Source organism: Garra rufa, chromosome 12 (assembly GCF_049309525.1).
Source record: "Garra rufa chromosome 12, GarRuf1.0, whole genome shotgun sequence".
Classification (NCBI taxonomy): domain Eukaryota; kingdom Metazoa; phylum Chordata; class Actinopteri; order Cypriniformes; family Cyprinidae; genus Garra; species Garra rufa.
In genome coordinates, this window is record NC_133372.1 from 20,531,420 (window position 1) to 20,557,685 (window position 26,266).

Here is a 26,266-nt window from a genome sequence, read left to right on the forward strand (position 1 = left end):
AAAAAAAAATCGATTCTAACTTCAATATGTGCCAAAACACGGATTATGACCAAATTCGCTGTACAATTTCCCAATTGTATCCTTTCTGTTCATTTTATTTCCTGCTCACTAGTAAGCAGTGTAATGGCTTCATTCAATCGTATTTATGTGCTACACTTTGTGCACCCATGAAAGTGATAAAGAGTTGAATTAAGAGGGACGGGGTCTAGATAAAATTCGAACACAAGTGAGTTTAAAATGCATATTAAGATCAGGTTTAAACAGTACTGCATCTTGGCTGACCACATATAAGATAACTATACCATTAACCATATTTGCTTCAACGTCAATGCATGATGATGTTCTTTTTATTATTATGCTGTCATGTCGTCTGCCACTTGAAATGGATTTTCATTGGCTGTCTGTGTTTTTATCATTCATAAGCTGGAAAAAAAGTGATTCTCACAATAACGTTCCCAGTTGTGTTGTTATCGTTATAGTTGTGGTGATAGCTTCTTATTTTCATGGAGTTTGAACAATTATTAGAAAATGTATAGTTACAGTTGAGGTCAAAAGTTTACATACACCTTGCAGAATCTGAAAATAAGAGAGATTATACAAAATGCATGTTATTTTTTATTTAGTACTGACCTGAATAAGATATTTCACATAAAAGATATAGTCCACAAGAAAAAAATAATAGCTGAATTTATAAAAATGACCCATTTAAAAGTTTACATACTACTGTGTTGTTACCTAAATGATCTGTATTTATTTATTTATTTATTTATTTATTTATTTATTTATTTATTTATTTATTTATTTTTTGTTTAGTGATAGTTGTTCAGTAGTTCCTTTGTTTGTCCTGAACAGTTAAACTGCCTGCTGTTCTTCAGAAAAATCCTTTAGGTCCCACAAATTCTTTGGTTTTTCAACATTTTTGTGTATTTAAACCCTTTCCAACAATGATTGTATGATTTTGAGATCCATCTTTTCACACGGAGGACAACTGAGGTACTCATATGAAACTATTACAGAAGATTCAAATGCTCACTGATGCAGGGAGTGAAAACATTTTGAATTTAAAGATTAAATTTAACTTATTTTGTCTTCTGGGAAACATGTAAGTATCTTCTGTAGCTTCTAAAGGGCAGTACTAAATGACAAAAATATGATATTTAGGCAAAATAATAAAAATAATTCTGTTGAAACACCCTTGGCTCTTAATGAATTGTTTTTCCTTGTGGAGCATCAGTGAGAGTTTGAACCGTCTGTAATATTTGCATTTGAGTATTTCACTTGTCCTCATTGTGAAAAGATGAATCTCAAAATCATATAGTCATTGTTGGAAAGGGTTCAAATACACAAAAATGCTGAAAAAATCAAAGAATTTGTGGGAGCTGAAGAATTTTTCTGAAGAACAGTGGACAGTTTAACTGTTCAGAACAAACAAGGGATTCATGAACAACTATTACTTAAAAAACAGCTATGGATCATTCAGGTAACAACACAGTATTAAGAATCAAGTGTATGTTAACTTGTGAACAGGGTCATTTTTATAAATTCAACTATTATTTTCTGAGTATAGCTATTGTTCTTGGTGTGAATTGGCTTTTAGCTCTGGTCCTTGAATCCTGTTGGTTGAGTAGTGTTCCAAGAGTGTGTTATGACTGTATATCAGAACAGCTGTAATTCGGCCAAAGTACCTGGTGATGTGAGGGAAAAAAAAAACAATATTTGTATGACTGATCGATTTGTTTTAAAACTGCATCCATATCAACATTTATCTGACACAATCTCCTGCTCTTTCCCTAGAGTGTTGTGTCCAAGTATGGCTCTCAGTTCAAGGGGAATGCTCAACACGATGCTTTGGAGTTCCTGCTGTGGCTTCTGGACCGTGTACACGAGGATGCCAGCCTCTCCACCAACAACAACCACAGCAGCAAAACCAAATCTTCCAGCAAGGTAATATACCCTCTGTCTTTCTAAATGCTCTTCTTTTTTTTTTTTTTAAATCAATTGGTGGGACAATGCAGTGACCAAAACACCTATAAACAGTGGGATTTTCTGTCTGAACAGTCCAACAGACATTAAATATAGTATGTGAAAAAAAGTATGGCAAAAAAGTAGTATGTCTGAATTCATAGTAATTATAAATAGTAGGTGAAAAGTATCTGGATGACCTAAATTCTTGAGTGAATAATTCTTAAAGAAATCCAAAAGCTTTCCCGGCATAGACAGTGACGCAAGTGACACATTTAAGGTTCGGAAAGTTAGTAAGGACATTGTTAAAATAGACCATGTGAGATCAGTGGTTTAACCATAATGTTATGAAGCTACAAGAATAGTTTTTGTGCACAAAGAAAACTAAAATAGTCACCCAGGTGTGCTGTGTTTTGTTTACAATCAGAAGAAGATGTAAAATAGTCTTCCTAGTGAGAGAGGGAATGACTCTCTATTTCATGCTCAGCCTTGTACAGACAATCAACAATGAGAGATGGACGTTCTGACTGACATGGAAGAGAAGAAATTGTTGAATAAAGTCAATATTCTTGTTTTCTTTGCACACAAAAAGTATTCTCATAGCTTCATAACATTATGGTTGAACCACTGATGTCGCATGGACAACTTTCTGGGCCTTGAACGTTGGTAGTTGTGTTGTTGACTATGCAGGGTCAGAAAGCTCTCGGATTTCATCATTAAATATCTTAATATGTGTTCCGAAGATGAACAAAGGTCTTACGGTTTGGAATGACATGAGGGTGAGTAATTAATGACAGAATTTTTATTTTTGGGTGAACTATCCCTCTGAAGCTGTAGTATTCAGTTTCTGCACTACTAGTGTTACCTAACAGACCTACAAAAATAATGTTTTCAAATGCCTTTTTTTGCACATCATGCTTTCCCCCATTTCGAAAATCACAAATACTGTTAAAAGTCTATAAAAGTGCAGGCAGTCTCAAAAGGTAAAAATACTGGGCTACTTTTTTGTGAATTAAAAGGATGCATTTCCAGGTTCTCCCTTCATGTTACTGTACACAGTGTATTGCACATGATGCAGCCCACATACATGTAGTGTCTTATTAATGGAAGAAGAACTAGTCATGCAATTACATCCAAACTACCAGTCGTCTCTCGTATGTCGCTTTACATGCTGTTTCTACTGAGTCTGAGGCCTCAAACTCCATTAAGCTAATGAGAAGGAAGTTGCAGCCTAAGACACGACTCCCCCCTGTGTATGATACATTGGCTGAGTAGTTTTCCAGTTTCATTTGTTAACTTTTGTGCTAGAGCAAGGGTGTAGGAGGGAAAAATGAGTGGGTGGATTGGTGTGGGGGTGTTGTGAATGTGTTGTAACGTTCTGTATATCTCACTGAGACCTTATTGTAAGTGTTTATCCACTTTAGAAATCAATGAGGAATTTAAGAGCATGGAATGTGCTTAATAAAAATTCACTGGGGTGTTTAAAAGAAGGTGCAGGTTTGATAATCGCATAATCACCTTCTCAGAGTTTGGAGGTTGTTAGAACGCAGTGGATTGCACAGGGTGTCAGACAGCAGCAGGTCAGCTGAAGTCTGTGTTTTGGCAGGGAACACACTTCAGCCTTTGTCTGCTGTAGTGGCAGCGAATGAAGACGCCAAGCCTGCATGGTAATGTGGCAGCTCCATCAAGAGCCATTTTTAGACTTATCACAGAATGGGTCCGTATCTCTGGCCCCTCACATCACACTCTGATCTCATCCAAACAGAGACACGGTTATTAACTGCTGAATGACAGCCAGACACTTTCAGACCCTGTTATTGCTTATAATTTGACATTTGAGTTCTTGACTCTCATGAACAAAAAGCAAAAAAGCTTTAAACTGTGTCTACGATTGTTGATTATAATGGGAATTTTTATAGTTTTGCTGTGCGGTTTGCTCATGGGTGTATTGCAAGTGAGCAGTGCAACATGAAGTTTGTTATTACTGATAGGCCTATAAGCAAATTTACTGATTAATATGACTCTGATTGTGTGTTTATGCACACAATGAACTTGCCTGTGGTTGGCTACGGTAGTGCAAAAATGTGCAAACTTTTCATCTGAGCAGAAGCAGACATTAAAAGAATGCTGTAAGTCAAATTTTCTGTGGGTAGTTAATCATGGCAACTGCAATCCTGATTATTTTTGAACATATTTAATGTTTTTTTTTTTTCTTTTTTATTAATTTGACAATAAAGCTGCAATAAAATCTGAATATTAGATAAATAAACCTATAAATATAAACATTTTGTTTTAGAATACATGTCGGAATTTGGAACTTTCTGTAATCAAGCAAATATAAAGCTAAATTACAGAGTGTTTTTTTTTTTTTTTAACAATTTGTCAATTGGTTGGTTCTCTGCCATTTAGTTTCCAAAGAAAAAAGTCTGCTGAATCCTCCAGGTAAAAACATAACAGGGAAAACAATACTAAAAAATTATTTTAAACAGAACCTTTGTATGTTATATGAAGCCTTCGGACAGAAATATGTAGACAAATCACAGTAATGTAAAAAGTAAGCCCATTAAGTGTTTCAAGATCAATATCATTGTATTAAAGTTAGTCAAGAGACACTTTTTGTAAAAAAAAAAAAAGTAAGGTAAAAAAATGTCTTGTGTTTCACAACACTTCCTAATTAGTCACCTTGGTGTCTAAAAAGTTACATCTGTCAAGGGATGAAAGATTGTGGGAAGGCCCTGATGATCTTAGACCCATTTAAAAAACATGTTACTTTTCATAGATCTGTAGCGGCTAAGAACACAGTAGAACAGTGACTTATTTCGAGACAAACTCATTTGAGTCAGAGTAGGTTGGGTCAAATTCAAGAGCGAGACCAGAAGACCCTTGTCAGAAAAAACAAAACAATTTAAAATAATTTTTTAGCAGAGTATTTGTTTGGAAATAGTACACTTCAAAGAATATTGAATACTAAGGCCCTGTTTACACTCTTAAAAATAACGGTGCTTCAAAAGGTTCTTCAAGTGATGCCATAGAAGAACCATTTTTGGTTTCACAAAGAACCATTCAGTCAAAGGTTCTTTAAAGAACCATTTCTTTCTTACCTTTTTATAATCTGAAGAACCTTATTTGCCACAAAGAACCTTTTGTGAAACAGAAAGGTTCTTCAGATGTTAAAGGTTCTTTATGGAACCATTTAGTATCTTCTGTAGCTTCTAAAGGGCACTATATAGCACCTCGTGAAGCACCTTTATTTTTAAGAGTGTGCATTAGTGCATTTTTGTTTAAAAATGTGTAACTTTTGGTACGGTTACGCCTGTTGTTTACACCACTCCTTTTGAAAACAATGGCATGGCTGCCCACACATTCGCTTTGCGTATCATTGATGACCATGTAAACAATAACATCATGCTCATTTTGGAGGCTCATTTGAAAAAAGTAAAAAAGTAAAAAAATGAAGAAATTACAGTATTTCTACACCCCAAGGAATAACAGTCTCTATTACTCTTAAAAAAGACATCCTTGATGATGTATGCAGCCCGAATGGTCATGTGACATGCTTTTCGGTTGTGTAGTGTAGACGAGGATCATTTTTATTTACAATTCAAATTATAATTAAGTACTTTACATGTGCATTAATATGTGCGTTAAAACTTTAAATTTGGTATTAATATGAATTACAATTTTTGTGTACTTATGTGTGCTAAGAAACATAGTCACTCCCCCCAAGTTAATAAGTTGAGTTTTACCATTTTTAAATCCATTCAGCCGTTCTCCTGTTCTGGCGATATCATTTTTAGCATAGCTTAGCATAGATCATTGAATCCTATGAGACCAATAGCATCGCGTTCAAAAATGACCAACGAGTTTCGATATTTGTCCTATTTAAAACTTGACTCTTCTGTAGTTATATCGTGTACTAATACCCGCGGAAAATGTAAAGCTGAGATTTTCTAGGCTGATAAGATTAGGAACTACACTCCCATTCCGGCGTAATAGTCAAGGAAGTTTGCTGCCGTAATATGGCCGTAGCAGACGCAGTAATACCACACAGCACATGTGCAAATGCTAACCTAGCTGGGAACTAATTTCAGGTGCTGCGTGATATTACTCCGCCTGCTTCGGCCATATTATGGCAGCAAACTTCCTTGACTATTACATCGGAATGGGAGTGTAGTTCCTAATCTTATCAGCCTAGAAAATCACAGCTTTACATTTTCCGGCGATCTTAGTACACAATATAACTACAGAAGAGTCAAGTTTTAAATAGGACAAATATTGAAACTCCTTGGCCATTTTTGAGCGTGATGCTATTGGTCTAATAGGATTCAATGATCTATGCTAAGCTATGCTAAAAGTGATATCGCCAGAACAGGAGAACATCTGAATGGATTTCAAAATGGTAAAACTAAACTTATTAACTCGGGGGGAGTTGGAGAATGAGCCTATTTCCAAAAAAAGTGGAGTGTTCCTTTAACCTTTATTTTAATTAATATCACATTATCTGGAGGTACAGATTTTTTTAATATACTTTTAAGATTTGAAGTACATTACAAATGTACATTCAGTTTAATTAAATTAACTTTTCTTTTTTTTTTTTACAAGAGGAGGGTTGAATCCGGGTCAAGACCCAGTGCAAAATAACAAGGCCAAGACAGAGTCTATTCTGGAGTACTACAACACTGATATTTACAATGTAAACGTGTCAAATGTTTTAATTATAGTTCTGTCATGACTATAGGGATGCACCGAAATTAAAATTATTGGCCAAAGCCGAACAAGAACAAGATTAAACACTGGGCCATTTTTTTCCACCATTCCATAAATTAAATAGCCAAAATGTGCTTTTTACAGTTTTGTCTTGCTTTAAAAAAAAAAAAAAAAAAAAAAAAAAAAAAAAAAAAACAGGTAACACTTTAGAATGGGGAACACTTATTAACTATGACTTTTCCCTCAATAAATTCCTAATTTGCTGCTTATTAATAGATAATAATAGATAAGGTAGTTGTTAAGTTTAGGTATTAGGTAGGATTAGGGATGTAGAATAAGGTCATGTAGAATAAGGCATTAATATGTGCTTAATTAGTACTAAATGGCTAATATTCTAGTAATATGCATGCTAATAAGCAACTAGTTAAGAAACTGTAAAATAAAGTGTTATCAAAAAACAACAATTTGAAAATATTTACTTAACGCTGAACATTTTTAACATCCTAGTAGACATTATAGCCTACCAACAAAGCACAATTTAACTTAAAACTAATAAGCTAGTAAAATAATATTCTTTGGCCATTTTTAAGACCCCCTTCTTCGGTTCTAAACAGTCTCTCGCTGTTGGTGCTTGTAATGATTTTTGCGCCTTTCTCTGACAGTTTTAAATGCTTCCACACTGCCAACTTGTTTGCTGCATTAGCCTCTATTTGATTGTGCCACATCATTGTTCGGTATAATTTATTCGGCCTTTTCACTTATAATAATTACTATAATAATTTCGGTTGCCGAACATTCGGTGCATCCCTAGTCATGACAACTCTGAGAGCTTAGCATGCTGCTGCTGCTACAGCAGAGCATTTACCAAGACTTGTTACTGCCAGTACAGTACATCCACAGACATGCTGATTTGAGCATGTAAGAAATACTGCTGCTGCACATATAATATGAAACAACCCCCTTATATATAACATACATGAAATCACCCCATAGCAGATCTATACAGGTGGAGCTGGGAAAGGTGGAGGGTTTTTAAAAGCACACTGCAAACTGCTACAGCAAGCAATAGCGAGTATATGAATGTTAAGCAGCAAGTTCATTGACTTCTGATGTGAAAAAAAAAAAAACAATCAGCTGTGCCATGTAAAAAAAATTTTTTCACTATGAGATCTAGATTTTCATGACAGAATATTGGGATTAAAATGTTTTTACAGAGAGAGAGCAAGAGAAAGAAGAGAGGCAGGTCAAATATTTTTTTTTCCTGGGCTGTTTGTCAAAGAAGGTCAGAATGATTTGGCATGAAAGTGTTCACTTCAGTAGTTAACCTGAAAGGATTGAGAGTTTTCTCAGAGATTACAACTCACTCAGTCTGTCTTGGCCATAGCCTGCTATACTGGGCCTACATGGATGTGTATTAATTTGCATGATAAATGTGAAATGTGTATAGATGTATAGTCTCTGTACAAGTCAGAATCACATTTGTGCTCCCACTTTAATTTTTAACCAACAAAATGGAACCTTCCCTAAAGGAAATATTTCTTGTATATACTGATGCCTCCACTGCCTCAAAGCCCAGCTGTTCATCAGTAATTTACCCTAATCCGTTTAAGTGACTTTCGAAGTATGGAACAATAAAAGGGGTGAAATTGGCACTCTTCTCCTCTGAGCTCTTTCTGAGGGGGTGAATAATTTCTGAAGTGGTAAGTTTTGCACTTGACGAACCAAGCTGTACTTTAGTTTCTTTGGCTGTTGTCACAAATATCCCACAGGTACACTTATGCACTGAATCTAGATGCGTTTATTAGTCACTGTGAGATCTCTTTGCTTTGATGGAAGTGGTGCTTATATTGATCCAAGGACGTTCTGTTCAAGCAGATTAATTTACTGGTATTTTATTCAATAATAATTGTGTGGGTTATTTTGTTATTAGACCCACAGGAAAACTTCTCACAAAAAAGTTCCTTATTCTGAACCTCGAATGTTAATGTATTTGAACCGAGAATAGGCCTTTGCATCCTTTCATCACTCTCAACAAACATGACACTCTAAAGATGCATTATTGCCTGCCTGAGAGCACACAGCAAAATCTCTGAGCAATGCCAAGTGTGCCATCCTCAAAACCAGTTCAAATATAAATTCCTTTTATAGAGACCCAGATTACAGACTTCTCATCAGCCAGCTGTACATATGCTTGTTTGTTATACTGAGTTATAACACATCACTGAATATGATGAAATATATTAAAGATGAGTTATCAGTCTATCCATAAAATTTAAGCTTAACAAGGTTATAAGGCCACCCAAAGTATGCAGTGTTTTGCATAAATGTGGTTTCAATTGTTCCTACACTTTTTCGTAAAGTTAGAATGAAACGATAAAATGAAAATACGTCTTGATACCATCACATTGAGACAGAGCCACTTTGTGTATCTGTATCTGTAGCAATGGTTAACTGATTAAACAAAATTAGCTTTTTTATGTTGTATTTGAGTAGAATTGGATGTGGATGGGGCTTACATAGTAGCGTATGGACTGTAAATGAAAAAAGTGTGGTTTATTATTTAGTTCAATATATCTAACACATATTTTGTTTCTATATAACAGATATGTATTGTTAGGGTGACCATATTCTGAGAATCCAAAAAGAGGACCCCCCCCCCCCCCCCCCCCCCACCGGTTCGTTATTCAGCAAAAGTACCCAAGTGCTCAATAATGACAAAGCGCTTTTAGGAATCACACATTTACTTAAATTCTCTTTCTGTTTGAACTGAATCTTATATCAAAACCTTATTGCCTTGTAAAAAATATCATCTCTCTTAGTTTTTTTCTTTTCTTCTCTTTGCAATTCGTCTTGTGAAACTACATTTGCGTTTCGGCATGTTAGTGACACACAGCTCTTGCAGAGCAGCTCCTCGTTTGTTTTGTTTTGACAACTGGGTCTTTCACGTCATCAGACAGGTACCTCAGAATAATGCCGGTGGGCAGTGGCTGTGTTTAAAGTGTTGAATTAATGACGGTCAGTGAAATGAGGTAAAAAACCCGGACATTTTATGATATTTTACAAAATCCCCCCGGACATAATTTTATAGCCGAAAAGGAGGACATGTCCGGGTAAAAGAGGACGTATGGTCACCCTATGTATTGTATAACTCTATACAAGAATATTTCTTGTATAATATTTCTTACATAACTATATTTTGACCGTGTCTATTTATACTTGGTGCAAACAGTATCTACCATTTAGAAAGTTCGCCCTCCCTCACCATATACACTGTAGATGAAATGCTACACAGAAGCATGTTTGCTTGTGTGAAAGATGTCGACGTTGAAACCCATGCATTTGTAATTTTAATGAATTGTTAATTAAAAATTTATTTTTGGTGTGTGATGAATTTGATTTAGTTAATTATTACTTTTGGTATTGGCGTGTTTCCAGATAAAGGCACATCACTAAATGATTCAGCATTTTTTGAAGGATGTGCCACTTTTGCCAGGGCTATTATTGATGTATTATGGAATCATTGGTTTCAGATTAGGCTGTCCTCAAGTGCCTCATTAAAAATCTATGGTTGGTAATTTTCCATGTCGATCAGATGGCTTCTCCCAATGGCGGCATGTCTAAACTGCAAGACTCTGAATGTAAAGCCAAGACTGTTCACTTGAAGTGAAGAGACTCTGGCGAGACTGCTGTCCTAATCTCATCCCAGCTGCCGTGACTTTCCTTCAGATTCGTAGTGGCGCTGAAGACTTAGAGTAAAGAAGAATGAACAAATAATAAGATTCTAAGTTAGAAAATGGAAAGGGCCTACCCATTGGATGAGCTTTATGTTGTTGTTGTTGTTGTTGTTTTGAAGATAAAGTGTCTTGAAGGCCTCACATGTGTCATCTCCATGATTCTGTTGTGCCAAATCTCTTTTATACTGTGACAAAATAACAGGAAATCATTTAGCTTTATACAACAGTTCTTTCTGGTCCTCGAATGTGATTGGCTGATAGGAGTGTGATATTAGAGCATATCAGAGCTCCAAGAGCTGCTTCACAGTTTGTAATCGTATTGTTCTGCTTGCGGTACTTCTTACAGCGAGTGTCATGGCGGACACCCAAATCCAGTATCATTTTTTAAATATTACTGTTTTTGTGTCACGGGAATGTAGTTTTAAGAGGTTTTCAGGTAAAATGTACTTGCTTATACTGCCCTCCAAAGGCAAAGCGCAGTAACTACACATTTGGTCAAAATTGAGTTAAGGCTTAAAATGGACTTTGTGACAACTGTTTTGTCTCGTGGCAAAGTCTCCTGGTTTAATTTTGGTCCCGTTTCAGAGAAACGTTCAGAGAAACGAGAGTGTCAACATGTTTGACTAGCTGTTGTAAAAACTTTAAAGGCATTTTTCTCAGTTTCAGTGTTCACGTAGTTACTGCACTTTGCCTTTGGAGGGCAGTATAGTTCAAATATACAGTTTGTTAATAAAGATAACGTCACTTTGAAGATCTTCTAGAATTTACCAGTGGCTCTGATGTCTCTGTAGTGGTTAAACATGAGATATGATTTGTTTTGGGCAAATCTAACGGGCATTCTATTAATCTATTATCGGTTCCAGAGCAAATCGTTTTGGCAAAAATAAATTCAGTGTTGCCTGTGTAATTTTGACTAAATTGCCTAGCAACTTTTATAATGTCTGTCGTTGTTTATTAAATAATATTTTATATAAATAATAGTAGTATTTAAAAGTGTTTAGTATTAAGAAACGGTGCGTGTTTGTCATAGTGATTTTAGTTACATTGTTCCGCCGTTACATTGTTAGATTGCGACAAGAGACTGTTTTAAGAGTCAGCAGTAAAGACTTTTATACAAAAAAATTAGAAACGGAAGTTATTTTTAGTTTCAACAGCTTGTAGCAGCTAACAAATGCACTGAGCAGTGCTGTCATCCGAAATCACCCTTAACAGTAGAGGTCGACCGATATTGGTTTTTACCGATACCGATAGCTAGGTTGGACCACGCTGGCCGATACCGATTAATTAACCGATAGTTTTTGAAAATGGATATTGAAGGCCAACTAAAATAGTGCTCTACTATTTAAAAAAATGAATACTAAACCATACTTTGTAAATGAATAAAAATATTAATAGTAATTATAAATTGATCATTAAAGTTATTTCATAGTTCATTAATGTTAACAAAATGAACTTCGAAATTTAACAATATATCAGTAAATGTTGAAATTAACACTCTAACAAGGAACAACACTTCTATTCTACAGCTTTCATCAATCTTAGTTGATGTTACAAATGGGCTCATTGTAAAGGGGTGGGAATCTTTAAATTTTAACATTTTTTTATTATATAAGCAGGCTGCTTTTTAAAATAATTACTTATTTAAAATTAGTGTTCTTTAAGTGTCGGCAAGTTTACAGAAATAGTTTTTTTCTTTTTCGTTTGATTATTACTGATGAGATCAGACAGAGGCGGCTTTAACAGGCTGCATTCAAACGAATGCACAGATCTATTTCGATGTATCAGATGTTTTGTCCTGCTCTGAAAACATAACTGACTGTGTGTACATCAGTTTCGTATAAAAGTATTTGAAAATCCAAGTGCATTTAACTGCATCTGCAATCAAGCTTTTTAGGACGGACAAACACAAAGAGCAATTGAAAGTCTGTCAGTGCATCTAAGTACTGCATTATAAACGGCAGAAATGAAGGCACATGTAAAGTCAAAAACTGCGATTGATAGCTCACACTGTCAAACAATACACACTTAGCTCACTGTGGAAATTCTGTGCAATGAAGCCAGCCGCGTTTCTGGCGCGCACGCGTGCCATATGCGGGAAAAACACACGCTCATTGAAGAGAGGATTGCGTCGGAGAATCTATTTTTCACCCACCCTTTAATGAAACCGAACAAAAGTGCAGCGCTGTGTTGCGCGGACAACTTGCAGGTATCACACACACAGGACGCGTTGTTTAGTTCAAGCATAGATCTAAAACAGTTTATTTAATCACCAAACGGGCAAATGTTTACTTCAAGAATGATCAAAAAAGCGGCAAAGGTTAGTTTAAGCATGAAACGGAAAGAGAAAGTGCGATCTATATTCAGAAACAATTTCTTTTCTGTTTTACATTTGTTAAAATATTATTTGTTTTTGTTTTGTTTTGTTTCAGTTTAATATGTTAATTACGAAAGAAGTTTGTGTAATTTGTAAATGTCATAAAGGACGTGGTATGAATTGGACGGCAATACGCCAGGAGAATTGGAGAGGGTCAGACACAATTTTTGACAACTTCGTACGTTTTTATTTGTGGAAAATCCCTTCTTTAACGAATTTCGTTTTGTATTATTTTTATCTTCATTTTTAATAGATATTTTTGTTGATCAGTTATTAAAATCAAATAGGAACAGGAAAATGGCATTGTGAAATAAAGCGCGTAACAAGATGCAAACTCACCATGCTTTAACGGCCTGAAGAAAAGGCTAAAACATAAATTATAGCTCTGTATTAAGCATACAGACTTAATTAGAGCTACAGAAATACAAATAGTTTGCTTAAATGCACAATACTCAATTTTCCAGCACAGGGTCAAGTCTTTATGAACGATGTAGGAAAGATGTGTAATGTAAAACTATGGCGCGCTGTGACTGATTTTGTCGGCTGAATGAACACAGTTTGCTTTCTCATGTCTTTACACCTGCAACTTGCTGGCTAAGAATATGAACAGCTGGATATAAATCAATACAAATATATGGTAACAATCCTGGCATTAAACATTGGTCTAGGGCTTAATCTCTCATACTCCATGACAGCAGAGCGTGAGCCGCTTCAGCAAAGAACGCAACCCGGAAAAACTATCGGCAAGGATTTTTGCCGATAACCGATAGTTCGGCCAATCAACTATCGGTGCCGATTAATCGGCAAAACCGATACATCGGTCGACCTCTACTTAACAGATGATATTAAGGATGCTAACCTAATGACAAAGAAAACACTGTCTCAGCAGACATTCAAACTACATTGTGAATATTAAAATTGATCAGATGTAGGTAATCACGATTGCTCAGACCATCTCTATTATAAAACTCTACATAATACAGTGAGCTTTTAATACAGTAAATACAATAAGTTTTCAATGAAGCAACTCAACATTCCTTCGTTACTAGTTCTAAAGTGACGTTTTGGAATTAGCAATGTAGGCTTGTGCTCAGCTGTCAAACTGTTAAACAAAAATTTGAATCCGTGGCGGAAAGAAGTAGTTCTGCACAAAAGAGATTTTTTAAAGACACGCCGCTGTTGTTTCTTATGTATTTACTAGGGGTGGGCATAGATTAATTTTTTTAATCTAGATTAATCTAGATTAAATTTTGGAATTAATCTAGATTAATCTAGATTAAAATGGCTAATTTGAATTCTGCTGAAGGCATTCAGAATATGTGTGCTACCCAAATAATGACTTAAAGTCTTTGAGAATGGATCATAAAGCTCATAAAGCTGTTCTATGATAATTTGTTGATGAAAATAAATTATGTTCAATTAGATGTACTTGTGTTTACTAACTAACTAACAATGAAATTATTTTTTCTCCCTATTAGATTGTGTTTTTTTTAACGTCAACACCTACCCAGCCCATTACATGTTACACCGTACTTTTATTTTGACAGGTTGCCGTGAAGTTTCTGTGTCATACAGTATGATATGATGCTAGTTTTCTCAAATGAAACGGTAAAAGTGACACTCACAGCAGTTTGGGAGATTGAGTTTATCTGTTCATGTGAGATGAAAATGCCAAAAATTACCGGGAGCGTCACGTGTGTTTCAGTATGCGTGTAGTAAAAGCTCGTCTCCGCAATGCATACATACAGCTAGGCAAACGGAACATATCGGATTCATATTAAAACGGTCTTTTTTACATTTCAGTTTTCACATACACTAGTCCATATCGCGATTTGAATTAAGTGACTGACCAACATTTGATTTATGAATCCAAAAAACGACGAATTTACGTGGCTTTTCGCTATAGTAGATTCGGTTTTTATGAATGGAGGAGGACGTGATCCCGTCTGTGTTTTGGCGGAGGAGACATAAACGCGCGACCATATTCTATAGTCTTTGGTATACATCCGCGTTAAACTATCAAGGTGAAAGTCATCATAGCTTGCGTAGTTTAGACCCAGCTCCCAACCCAAATTTGAGAATAGATTAACGGCGATATTTTTTTTATCGCGCGATAAGAGTTTCACGTTAACGCAGCACGTTAACGCCGATAACGGCCCACCACTAGTATTTACACACTCGTGCCGTAGAACTGTTGTATAAACGTAATATAGACTCGTAGACATGAAATATGGCTATATATCAGCACGCTGTAATTACCTACAGCAGTGCCGATATACAGCCATTTCTCACATCTACTCGCGTGATATTGCTCATTCAAACAGCATTTTGACAACATGAATGATAAAAGGAAAAGTTAACCCTCCTAACCCATATGACTTTTTTGTGAAAAATAATATTTTTGCCATACTGTAAAGGAACCACCTCTGAGAATTTACGGCACTATATTTTCCCCTTTAAGGTACCGCTGCTACACTGCATTAAGTATTAAATTTCGAGTTGCTGCTATACTTCAAATCATCTGTTTTGTAAATGCAGTTTCCAACCAAAATTGGACTTAGGATGTGGAATCCTTTTGTACGAATCCCGTGAAAAACGTGACTCATGCTAAAAAAACAAACTAAAACTACATGCTTGCGATTGCTTTTTATGTCACATATTTTGTTCATATTATTGGAAAGGTTTAGGTGTAGTGCAGATGGTACATTATTTTAAAACGTCATAGAGCATTAGAGTTATAGCTCCACTCAACCGACATTTCAAGTCAGAACTGCGGTAACATGTACAAAACCTACAAAATGTACCATATGTATGTTCATCTGTTCCGGGGAAAAAAAAGAACACTCTTTTAGTGCCACTAAGTAGACATTTCACATCAAATATGTAACGAAACGTACATGGTGGTATGTACTGTATTTTACTTCTTGCTAAATGTTCCTAAAAGTACGTTTTCGTCATGAGATCAGGTTTTTTTTTTACAGTTGTTATGTACAATAAAGCTTATAGCTATTATTTAGTATCTGTTAACTCTTTATCAGTCAAATATTGTCTGTAATAAATCATTAGTCTGTAACATCTCTCAGTTTTAGCATCTCTCAGTGTCATGCTAAAAATAGTTGAGTTGAGTAGTTTTTAAAATGTGTCTTGGGGGTTCGTCTAGCAGTTTTGGAATGCAAGAATGTGTTCTGTGTGAACATCCTTTAAGAAACTTCTTCATTTCAACATTTTTGTTGGTGAATTAACATCATGGATCAAGGTTGAATCACTGTTGAATTTTCCTTTGATTTTGCAGATGGAATCAACATTGATAATATGTTGTTTTCCATCGGCTTTCATACAGATCTTAGTAAAATTTCAATGTTAAAGTATTTTAACTTTTCACAACATTTTGACTCGTGGAACCTTATTTTTCAGGTTTCTTTAATACTAAATGGTTGACATAACCCACTAACTAGTCGATATAGTTTAGCAAATCCCTAGCGCATCCAGTGACTTGAATGCCTACTCACATAGCTGCCAACAATGCAACAACCAGGTGACCTCTGATAAAATCACTGGCAGTGAGGCTTTAGTGTGTATGTTGGTCTTGTCCCCAAAGAGTTGAAAACTATTCCTGTTCTGCTATGAATTCAGACATTGTCCCAAGAACATCTGTTGTAAAACAATAGTAGAGTGATGTGGCTACCTAGTTATTTCAATAGGGGCCCTCTAGGTCAAACACACAATGAAGAGAACTCTTTAGAAACAGTGAACTCTGTCACACTGGATCACTTTTGGACAAGCCTCTATAAACACAGCTCTGAGATTGAGGCATTATGAATATTTAACAAGTTCAGCCTAAGAGAGACAGAGAGAGTGAGAGAGAGAGCGAGAAGTAGAAGTCATAAAGAGAGGGAGGCATATGCCACAAAAGAGAGAGGAACATTAGCCTGGGAATTGATCGGCTGAGAGGGCAGAATGCACATCCGGCTCGCCATCACCCGCTCCTGAAACCTCAGGGGTGCTTTAAAAACTGCACCATACACTGCATAATGGCATCCTACCCTTTTTATGAACCCTTTAGAGCTGAATAGGTGTATTTTAAGCACTTTTAAACATAATAGACTTTTAATGACCCCCTTGTGAGATGTTTTGATTTTTTCCTTGGTTTTCCATCATATTATGTAGCTTTCACTAGATACTAGATTTTTTTGTGTGTGTGAGACAAAGACTCTTTTTAAATTGCAGAAAAATTGACATTTTATTTTATTTTAGTGTTTTATGCTTTTTGCATAGTGCAAGAACTATGGAAAAAATCCATCATATATTTATACTGTGAAAACGCATAGTGAATAAAACCGTATAAATTTGTAATAAGTGTATGTCTGTGATCTGAACTGTTCATAATAATGTCTCTCTCCTGTGATTATGTGGCATTGGTGTCCATTTAAACCCTCAGCTAGCAGGTACCCACCTGACACATATACATGTTCCCTAGATACTATTAAAGGGCCTCTAATGGATTTCACTGCTGCTTGAAATATTTAACACTTTTTTTAGGAAAATTTGATTAAACCGATGAATATTTCAGATAAACTCCCTAAATAGTGCAGAGAACAACTAAAATATTCAGAGGCATCTAAACTTTTGTCTATTCTTTGACGTGAGGCGCGAGCATAAGAGTAAGTGTTGCTGATGGAGGTGTGTGTGGTTGGTGGAGGTGTGGGCTGAATTTATGCATGTGTTTGTGTTGAAGGTTCTTCTGGTGTGCATCTGTATCCTTATGCTGTTTTTTAATTATTTCTCAAGTAAAGATATTCAGATCGTTGTCAGATATGTCAAAAGTTTTTTTTAGGCTCTTTGGACTGAGTTTGATTAAGAACCCTTCAAATGTTAAAGGGATAGTTCACCCAAAAATTGAAATACTGTCAATAATTACTCATCCTCATGTCGTTCTAAGACCTTTGTTTATCTTCGGAATAAAATTAAGTTAAGGTTATTACGTTATTTTTGTTTTCTTAATGCACAAATAGTAATCTCGTAGCTTCATAACATTAAAGAGCAGGTCATATGTGTTTTCGAAAAATAAATCTTTTGCAGTTTGTAACGTAGCTGTCCTTCAATGTAAACAGTCAATGCAAAGCTGTTAATCAAAAAAGTGCATTATACATAAAGATATTGATATCGACTCACAATCGCCTTTACTAAGTCGTTATATTTTAGAATATTTTGCCTGATACCGATCTACGTAACTTTTTGTAACACATTAGCATAATCCCCGCCTGCCTCAAAATACGAAGAGTCTGACCTGTCCACAAATACTTCCGCTAGTTAGTGTGTTTACAACATGTCGAGAAGATGCTACAGTATGTTGCTTGCTTTCGCTGTGAAAACAAGTTTTTGTTTTCATTGCCGAAAGTTGATGATGTAAAGAATCGGTGGTTAAAATAATTTTTAAGTGTACATTCTCAATTGAGTGGTCAAAAGCAAAGTTTTTTGTTCTTATGTTATGTAGGCCTATACCTAGTGCAGCTTTAGGTTTCCAAGTAAACCACCATATTACTGTCTTGCTGAAATAGTTCTGATAATTCACTGTGAACCCACTATTTCCTAAGAAGGTGTCAATCAATGTAGTCATTAATGTAATCATTATTTTAAGAATGGATTGGAGCTTTTTGTCAGGGTTCCCATTGTAAATTCGGTTTCCCTGGTAAATAAGGATCACTTCAACCCGTGACATCAAAAACAACCACGGCTAGCGCTAAAGTACTCCTCTCTGTGGCAATCACAGCAGGCTTGGCCAGCTGACCAATCAGAGCAGAATAGTCTTATGGAAGGGAGGGGTTTACAGACATTATGGTCAAAGCTGATTTGAACGAGATGTTTCAAAATCATGGACAAATGACTCTATGTATAAATGTATATTCTGGGAAAATTTTCTGACCTTAAACCTGTTTTAAAGGACTCCAATAAAATATTAGGACATTTAAAAAAAAAAAACATATGACCTGCTCTTTACATGGACTATTTTAATGATGTCCTTACTACCTTACTGGGCCTTGAATGTGGTAGTTGTGTTTATATAAATAAACACAAAAAAATAATATCTTACTGACCCCAAATATGTAATATATAAAAAAATATTCTATATTAAAAAGCCCAACTTGGACATTTAATTGAATTTCTTCTTTTGTGTCATGGAAGAAAGTTGCTTTACACAGTTGCTTTAGACATAGTTTTTGTCTTTTGATTAAAATATTTATAAGATTCATTAATCAGATCACGTACAGTAGCTCAAGCGGCACAATTGCTGAACTAAATCAAAAAACCCTTTCATTTTTGGCAGAAGTCTTCATGATTAACATGAGGGTGAAAGACAATGGTAGAATTTTAATTAGTGAACTCTGCCTTTAAGGTGAGCCAGTGAGCTCTTGTTTCAGGTGAGTGCAAGGCACCTATGAGAGGAGATGAAACTGTCACCTCAGTTATCCCTTCCTGAAGCTAAAGATTGGCCCTGTAAAGCACAGTATAGCTCATGCTGTGAGTGGGTGTGTATTTTGGATGTATGTGTGTGTGTGTGTGTGTGTGTGTGTGTGCGTGATTGGGTGTGTTGTGAATCGCATCTAATCTCAGCTGGATTACATTCGCTGTGGGGGTGTATAGGATGGTGGGCTGGCATGCTGTATCGCGGAGAGGTCTAGAGATTACTTGCATAGCAGGGGTTTGAATCCTCACTGTGTGTGCATGTATGCGTGTTCACACCCAGGTGCTTTTTGGGATTTTAGCGCATTTTTCCAGTTATCTCAGCTGTGTGCTCTATTTATCATCTGAATGAATGGTTGATCAGCACCCAGCTGCTCTTCTTCCATTATCAAACATGGGCTTGGCAGTATCATCTATATATTATATGGTATTCATGGTTACCTATAAACCCCCAAGCATTGAAAATATTGTGGTGACAATATATCTGCTACAGAGTCTTTTTGTAATGCATTCCCCTGCAGACCTGTAAAACTATTCTTCAGGAGTAAAGAGGAAATGTTATCTGCTCTGATCCCACACATTTTATTTTACCACAGAACAGTCTGCACTGTTCCTTTCCTTGTACAAGATTAGGCTCACTGCTTTTTAAAAGCGTTTGAATGGTACAGTATAGTCGCTATACAGCAGAACTTTTCTGCTACTTTCTTTCAAGGGCTAGTTCTATCTGTCTGTCAGTCTGTCTGTCCGTCTGTCTGGTCATTTGTATATCTACTAATCTCCCTCTCCCTTTTTCTATATATGTGTACATTCACAAAGAAACAAATTATAGATATATATATATATATATATATATATATATATATATATATATATATATATATGTGACCCTGGACCACAAAACCAGTCTTAATTAGCACGGGTATATTTGTAGCAATAGCCAAAAATACATTGTATGGGTCAAAATGATTGATTTTTCTTTTATGCCAAAAATCATTAGCATATTAAGTTAAGATCATGTTCCATGAAGATATTTTGTAAATTTTCTACCATAAATATATATAAACTTGATTTTTGATTAGTAATATGCATTGCTAAGAACTTCATTTGGATAACTTTTAAGGCGATTTTCTCAATATTTAGTTTTTTTTTACACCCTCAGATTCCAGGTTTTCAAATAGTTGTATCTCAGACAAACATTGTCCTATTTTAACAAACAATATATCAATGGAAAGCTTATTTACTCAGCTTTCAGATGACGTAAGAACCCCATTTTTGACAAATTTACACTTATGACTGGTTTTGTGGTACAGGGTCACACACAAACACACACACACACACACACACACACACACACACACACACACACACACACACACACACACACACACACACACACACACACACACACACACACTGGTTTACATGTTTTATGGGGACATTCCATAGGCGTAATGGTTTTTATACTGTACAAACCGTATTTTCTATCGCCCTACACCTACCCTACACCTAAACCTAGCCCTCACAGGAGATTGTGCAAACTTTTACTTCATCAAAAAAACTCATTGTGCATGATTTATAAGCCTGTTTCCTCATGGGGACCTGAGAAATGTCCCCACAAGGTCAAAATTTACTGGTATTCCTATCCTTGTGGGGACATTTGGTCCCCACAATGTGATGAATACCAGGTACACACACACACACACACACACACACACACACACACACACACACACACACACACACACACACACACACACACACACATATATACATATACATATATTAAACAACAGTTTTCTGATCCTGGAATCTGATTGGCTAATAGGAATGCTATATCAAAACTCTCCTCTTGCGGTACTTCTTATAGCGAGTGTGAGTGTCATGGCGGATGGCCAAATCCACTACAATTTTATAAATATTACTGTTTTTGTGTCACGGAATGTAGTTTTAAGAGGTTTCTAGGTGAGAATGTACTTGTTTATAGTTCAAATATGCAGCTTGTTAATAAAGATAACTTTTTTGGACATGAGAGCTCCAGATCGTCAGTGGACGATTCTGCAGTCATAAACCCACAAAAGAGCACCTCACCTCGGCCAGATCTTCTGGAATTTACTGCTGGCACTGATGTTTCCGTAGTGGTTACACATGAAATATAATTTGATCTATTATTTGTTCCAGAGAAAATAGTTTTGGCAAAGTCTCATGTTTATTGTGAATACGAGACCGATCTGAAGAATGAATGCTGTATCAGATGCAAGTAATCACACTCGCCCAGTCCATCTCTCTCTCATAATACTTTATAAATAAAATAAGCTTAAATGAAGCAACTCAATGTTCCTTCTTTACTAGTTCTAAAGTGACATTTTGGAGTTAGTAACAGAGGCTTGGGCTCAGCAGTACCAATATATATATATATACATATCTCACGTCTACTCATCTGATATTGCTCATATGTACTACTGTTAAAAAGTTTGGGGCCAGTAAGATTTTTAATTTAGCAAGGATGCTTTAGATTGATTAAAATTGGCAGTAAAGAGAGTAAAATGGACAGTAAATGTCTGATCTTTTAAACTATCTGTTATCAAACAAATTTCTATTCATTTCAGCTGGGATGTTAATTAGAAATCTTACTTGAGCACCAAATCAGCATATTAGAATGATTTCTGAAGGATCATGTAATGCTAAAGTATTGGCTGCTGAAAATTCAGCTTTGCCATCTCAAGAATAAATTGAATTTTAAAATATATTTAAATAGAAAATAGTTAATTTATTTGTATTAAGATTTAACAATGTTTTTTTTACTCAAATAAATGCAGCCTTGGTGAACATAACTTTTAAAAAAAAAGATTTAAACAATTTGACCAACCTAAAACTTTTGTAGTGGATATAAGATCAGAATGGATATCTTTAGAGTTGGAAATGATCTACACTTCCGTGTTCCAACCCCCATAGCAAAAGGGTCATTTTGCAGTCCTGACTTAAACATTGACAATGATGAGTTGCAGGCCTTTGCGCACTGTCGTGGATGTCAAGGACAGGATAAAAGAGGATTGTTACTGATGCATGTGCCCTTCTGGAGGTATATTATTTTTTTCCTGCTCTTCTTCTTTACTTTAGGCCATTAGGCCATCAGGCAAGACCACAAACTCCCTGTTGCTTTTTTACTAAAGCTTTGCCTTTCCATTAAACCTCTTTCACTCAGGTCGAATTACATTATGCATCCTGGTTTCAACCACACCATTTGTAATTATTTCGAGTACGTAGCTGTACTATTAATAAAATATTCTCATTAACCTTGTGTAAGAATAACCAACTACTTTCAATACTGTTGTACAATTAAATATTACCTATGTGGTCTCATTAACAATGTGGTCTCATTCTAGCAGTACATTTTTTTCTGCTTATTTACTGCAATAAGTGCCAGAGGATGGTGATACCAAGGAAATGTACAGTTGATGCCCTTGAGTCATAGCATCAACATCTCATCTTATCACATGTCTACAGGTTTGACCGTAGCATGAACATATTTGATTGGATAAGACATCAAATAGATGCACCTAAACTGTGGGGGTTCATGGTTGGGAAACTGCTGCACCTGATTAATGGCCAAAAAATGCTCTGAATATGGGTCGTAGTTCACTAATTGATAACCGCTGAGTGCTTTTTGAGCTCAGTGAAAACACTGCAGCTATGCCATCTTCAATTAAGGGTTGTAAAATTAATAACAGACTTGATTTGGACAGCAAGCCTCATGTTGACCAAGCCTGCTGTATAACCTTCCATAGATGGCTACCAGCTTTTGTATGTAAATCGATATTTTACAGAGCTGTGAAAAACTTTTAACACCCTGTAAAAGTTATTTGAAATCAAGTTCAGCTATTGCAGATTCTTCCACAATTAGACTTGCCCCCACATTAACTAAATGTTTAATCTACTGGAACACAAGAAGTGACATAGATTGAGCAGTGTTGGGTAAGGCCGAGTATTGACACAGATTTCCCAATTTGATTTGGATTCTCAAGCTCTCAGTGTGATTTTGATTGAGTTGAATTGAGCTGAATTCAGTTATAATGGTTTGCTTAAATATGAAAGCAATATTTTACAATTACAAGTTATTAAGGGCAGTATTTCAGACTGATTCCAATCAGTAACTCTTTTTTCTCCCAGTGGTTGTATTGTATGTTTGTTTTGTGTGTGGGTGTGTACGCAGCCCGTAAGGATAACTCAATAAAAGATAAGTATTTTTATGTTTAATGTTTTAAAATATTTAAATGTTTAATTGAAAGATCTGAATTCAGAGGATCATTAATACCGTCGAACCTAAAATTATTCAGACACAAGATATAATTTTTGATATTTTTCTTTTAGTAGGTGCAGGACACTATAATTCATTTATGTAAGTGAGGATAGCAAAATAAAGTAAACTGTGACATATTATACCCAAAAATAGTTCATACAGTGGACTAATACAAATTTATACATTAAATACATTTTATACATTAATTTATACATTAAATTTAGTAAAATTAATACAAATTTGGGACCAAAAATTTGAGTTGACACTTTGACCTGGCCATGTTTTGTTACATACCTTTCTATGATAGTTTATCTGACATTATCAAGATGAATTTGTTCAGTTTAGCTCATAGTTCTTGTCATATTTTAATACCATTTTCTAAACTATAGCAAAAAAACTGTTAATGTGAGAAATTTTGAAGGTGTCTGAACAAATTTTGGTTTATTTCATATTTCCCAACCCTAATTGCCTAAATGTGTTTTGTGAAAAGTCCTATACAAATACATTTGACTTACAAACCAGGCCTCGAAACCACATTTGCCACTAAAGCATATTTCTTTTGCCATTGTCCTAAATTTCCAGTAGATGCAGTGTAACTCCGCTGCTGAAAAACGATGTGGATTGCACTGATACAGAGAAACTTCTAACTTGGTACTTTAAGAAATATTAATTTTTAAAATAACAGTAGGGTCTCCGAAACTATGCAGAGCAAGTTAAGTTCAGCCAAACACTGTGACATTGAAAAGTGCTGTACAAATACAAATGCAAACCATTAAAATAGGAACAGAGTAAAAGAGTGTGCTTGGGGTTTTAAGAAATTTTATCACTCATTCCTAGGCAGAGTGAGTAAAGGCAAGATGATCCTACTCTACTCCGCTCTTTGACTCAAGACATGCAAGTCAGGTAATTTAATAAAAGTCCCAGAACATTCTCCAGCAGCTGTGCTTCTGGATGAAAAGAGGTGCGTGACCTCTCTCAATGAATAACAAATCACTAAAAACCCAGCAGATCAGAGTCTCTGTGGAGCCCTTAGAGTGAGTGCAGAGCGTGAGACGACTTGGAGAGAGACAGGGCTTGTGAATATCTAATTGAAATGCAGAAACAGAAAATAGAGTGATAGATAAAGTGACATATGGATAAACAAATATAGAGATAGAGAGTTGTTAGAGTGAAATGCCTGTCAGGGTTTTTCCTCTCCTGTGAGTGCCAGTGTTTGCTGTGATACCGTAAGCCCCGGCTGAATAGCCTGAATTAGCAGCTGCTATGTGTTGTCTGAAAGAATAGCTGTGAGTCAGCCTCTTTCCTGCAAGACTAGCATTTCATCCCCTTTACATGCCTCTCTGTCTGTTCCTCCATTCCCGCTGACCTCCCACCTTTTCTTTTCACATGACTGTTGGTGCCGCCTAACTGATGGAAGAATAAAAGGTTCTTGGAAGGGTTTCTGGTAAAGAAAGAGCACAGCTAGAGTTGAGCTAAAATCTCTGTACAGTCCTTAACTGCCTCTGATCACAGAGAAAAAGCCCTAAAGGACATCAATTAACTGCCATTGCTGGACTGTTGATGGAAGTGGACAAACAGCAGAGGCCACTCTAGGATTTCACTCTTGCTGTCTGATCAGAAGCAGACATGGCTCTGAGGAATATTTCTTCCAGGAGGTTGCTTTTAAATCCTGCTCAACTGACAACTTTAAGTATTAAAAATGAATCAAAAGTTGTACAGTGGTCCAAAAGTAAAATTTTGGGCACACAAGACACTGAAAAACTAAGAGTTCTCCCTCAATAAACTCCTACACTCTTAAAAATAAAGGTGCTTTAAAAGGTTATCCACAGCGATGCCATAAACGAACAATTTTTGGTTCCACAAACAACCATTCGGTCAAAGGTTCTTTAAAGAACCATCTCTTTCTTACCTTTTTATAATCTGAAGAACCTTCTTTCGCCAGAAGGACCCTTTTGTGAAACAGAAAGATTCTATAGATGTTAAAGTTTCTTTATGGAACCATTTCAACCATTTCATTCCAAATGTTCTTCCATGGCATTGTGAAGCACCTTTATTTTTAAGAGTGTACTCTTCTGCTTATTGATAGTAATGCTCATGCAGAAAAAGGCATTCATATAGGCTTTAAAAATAGCCATTAGGGTTATTCCTGGGTTTCAGTGCCTTTTGTGGCCCCAGAAAAGATCATGATATTATTGCCTTAAAATTTCCAACAACATTAATTTTAAAGTGGTCTTTGACATAAATAACACATTTTGAACTTATGTTTTTTTTTTTTTTAATTCTAAACATTTTACAGCATTTTAAACCACCAAATATCACCATTTTTAGATTTTTTTTTTATGTTGTTTGATATATCAGTAATAGTTTTCTCTAATGTACCTGTACATATATTTATATCATATCAAATGGCTGACATCATTTCATTGGACCAGGGAAGGTACGAGTGAGAGCCTCTGATTTGTTAATTGTCTGTTAAGGGTAATGGGTCATTCCTAGTTTTTGACCTAAAATCTGCCATTACGCTAGGTCTGAACAAAAAAAAAAAAAAAAAAAAAAAAAAAAAAAAAAAGATAACAGGTCTGTCAAATAAAATTTTTTTCTGTCATTTAAAAAAAATGTCAAATAAGAATTTCTATTTACTTTTTTCAGGGTGGACATGTTGAAGTTGACCACATCAGATTAGAAAGATAAAATAAGTAAAAATAGACAATGAACTAATCAGAGGCTCTT

The 26,266-nt window shown here is 35.6% G+C and overlaps 1 protein-coding gene across 1 annotated transcript in view; it reads left to right on the forward strand.

The window, feature by feature from the left end:
• Positions 1-26,266, forward strand: part of usp43a (ubiquitin specific peptidase 43a) — an 81,035-nt gene that overhangs the window by 11,915 nt on the left and 42,854 nt on the right. Inside the window, exon 2 of the mRNA XM_073852530.1 lies at positions 1,795-1,944. Coding sequence (XP_073708631.1) covers positions 1,795-1,944 — 150 coding nt within the window. The remainder of the gene's footprint in view (positions 1-1,794; positions 1,945-26,266) is intronic.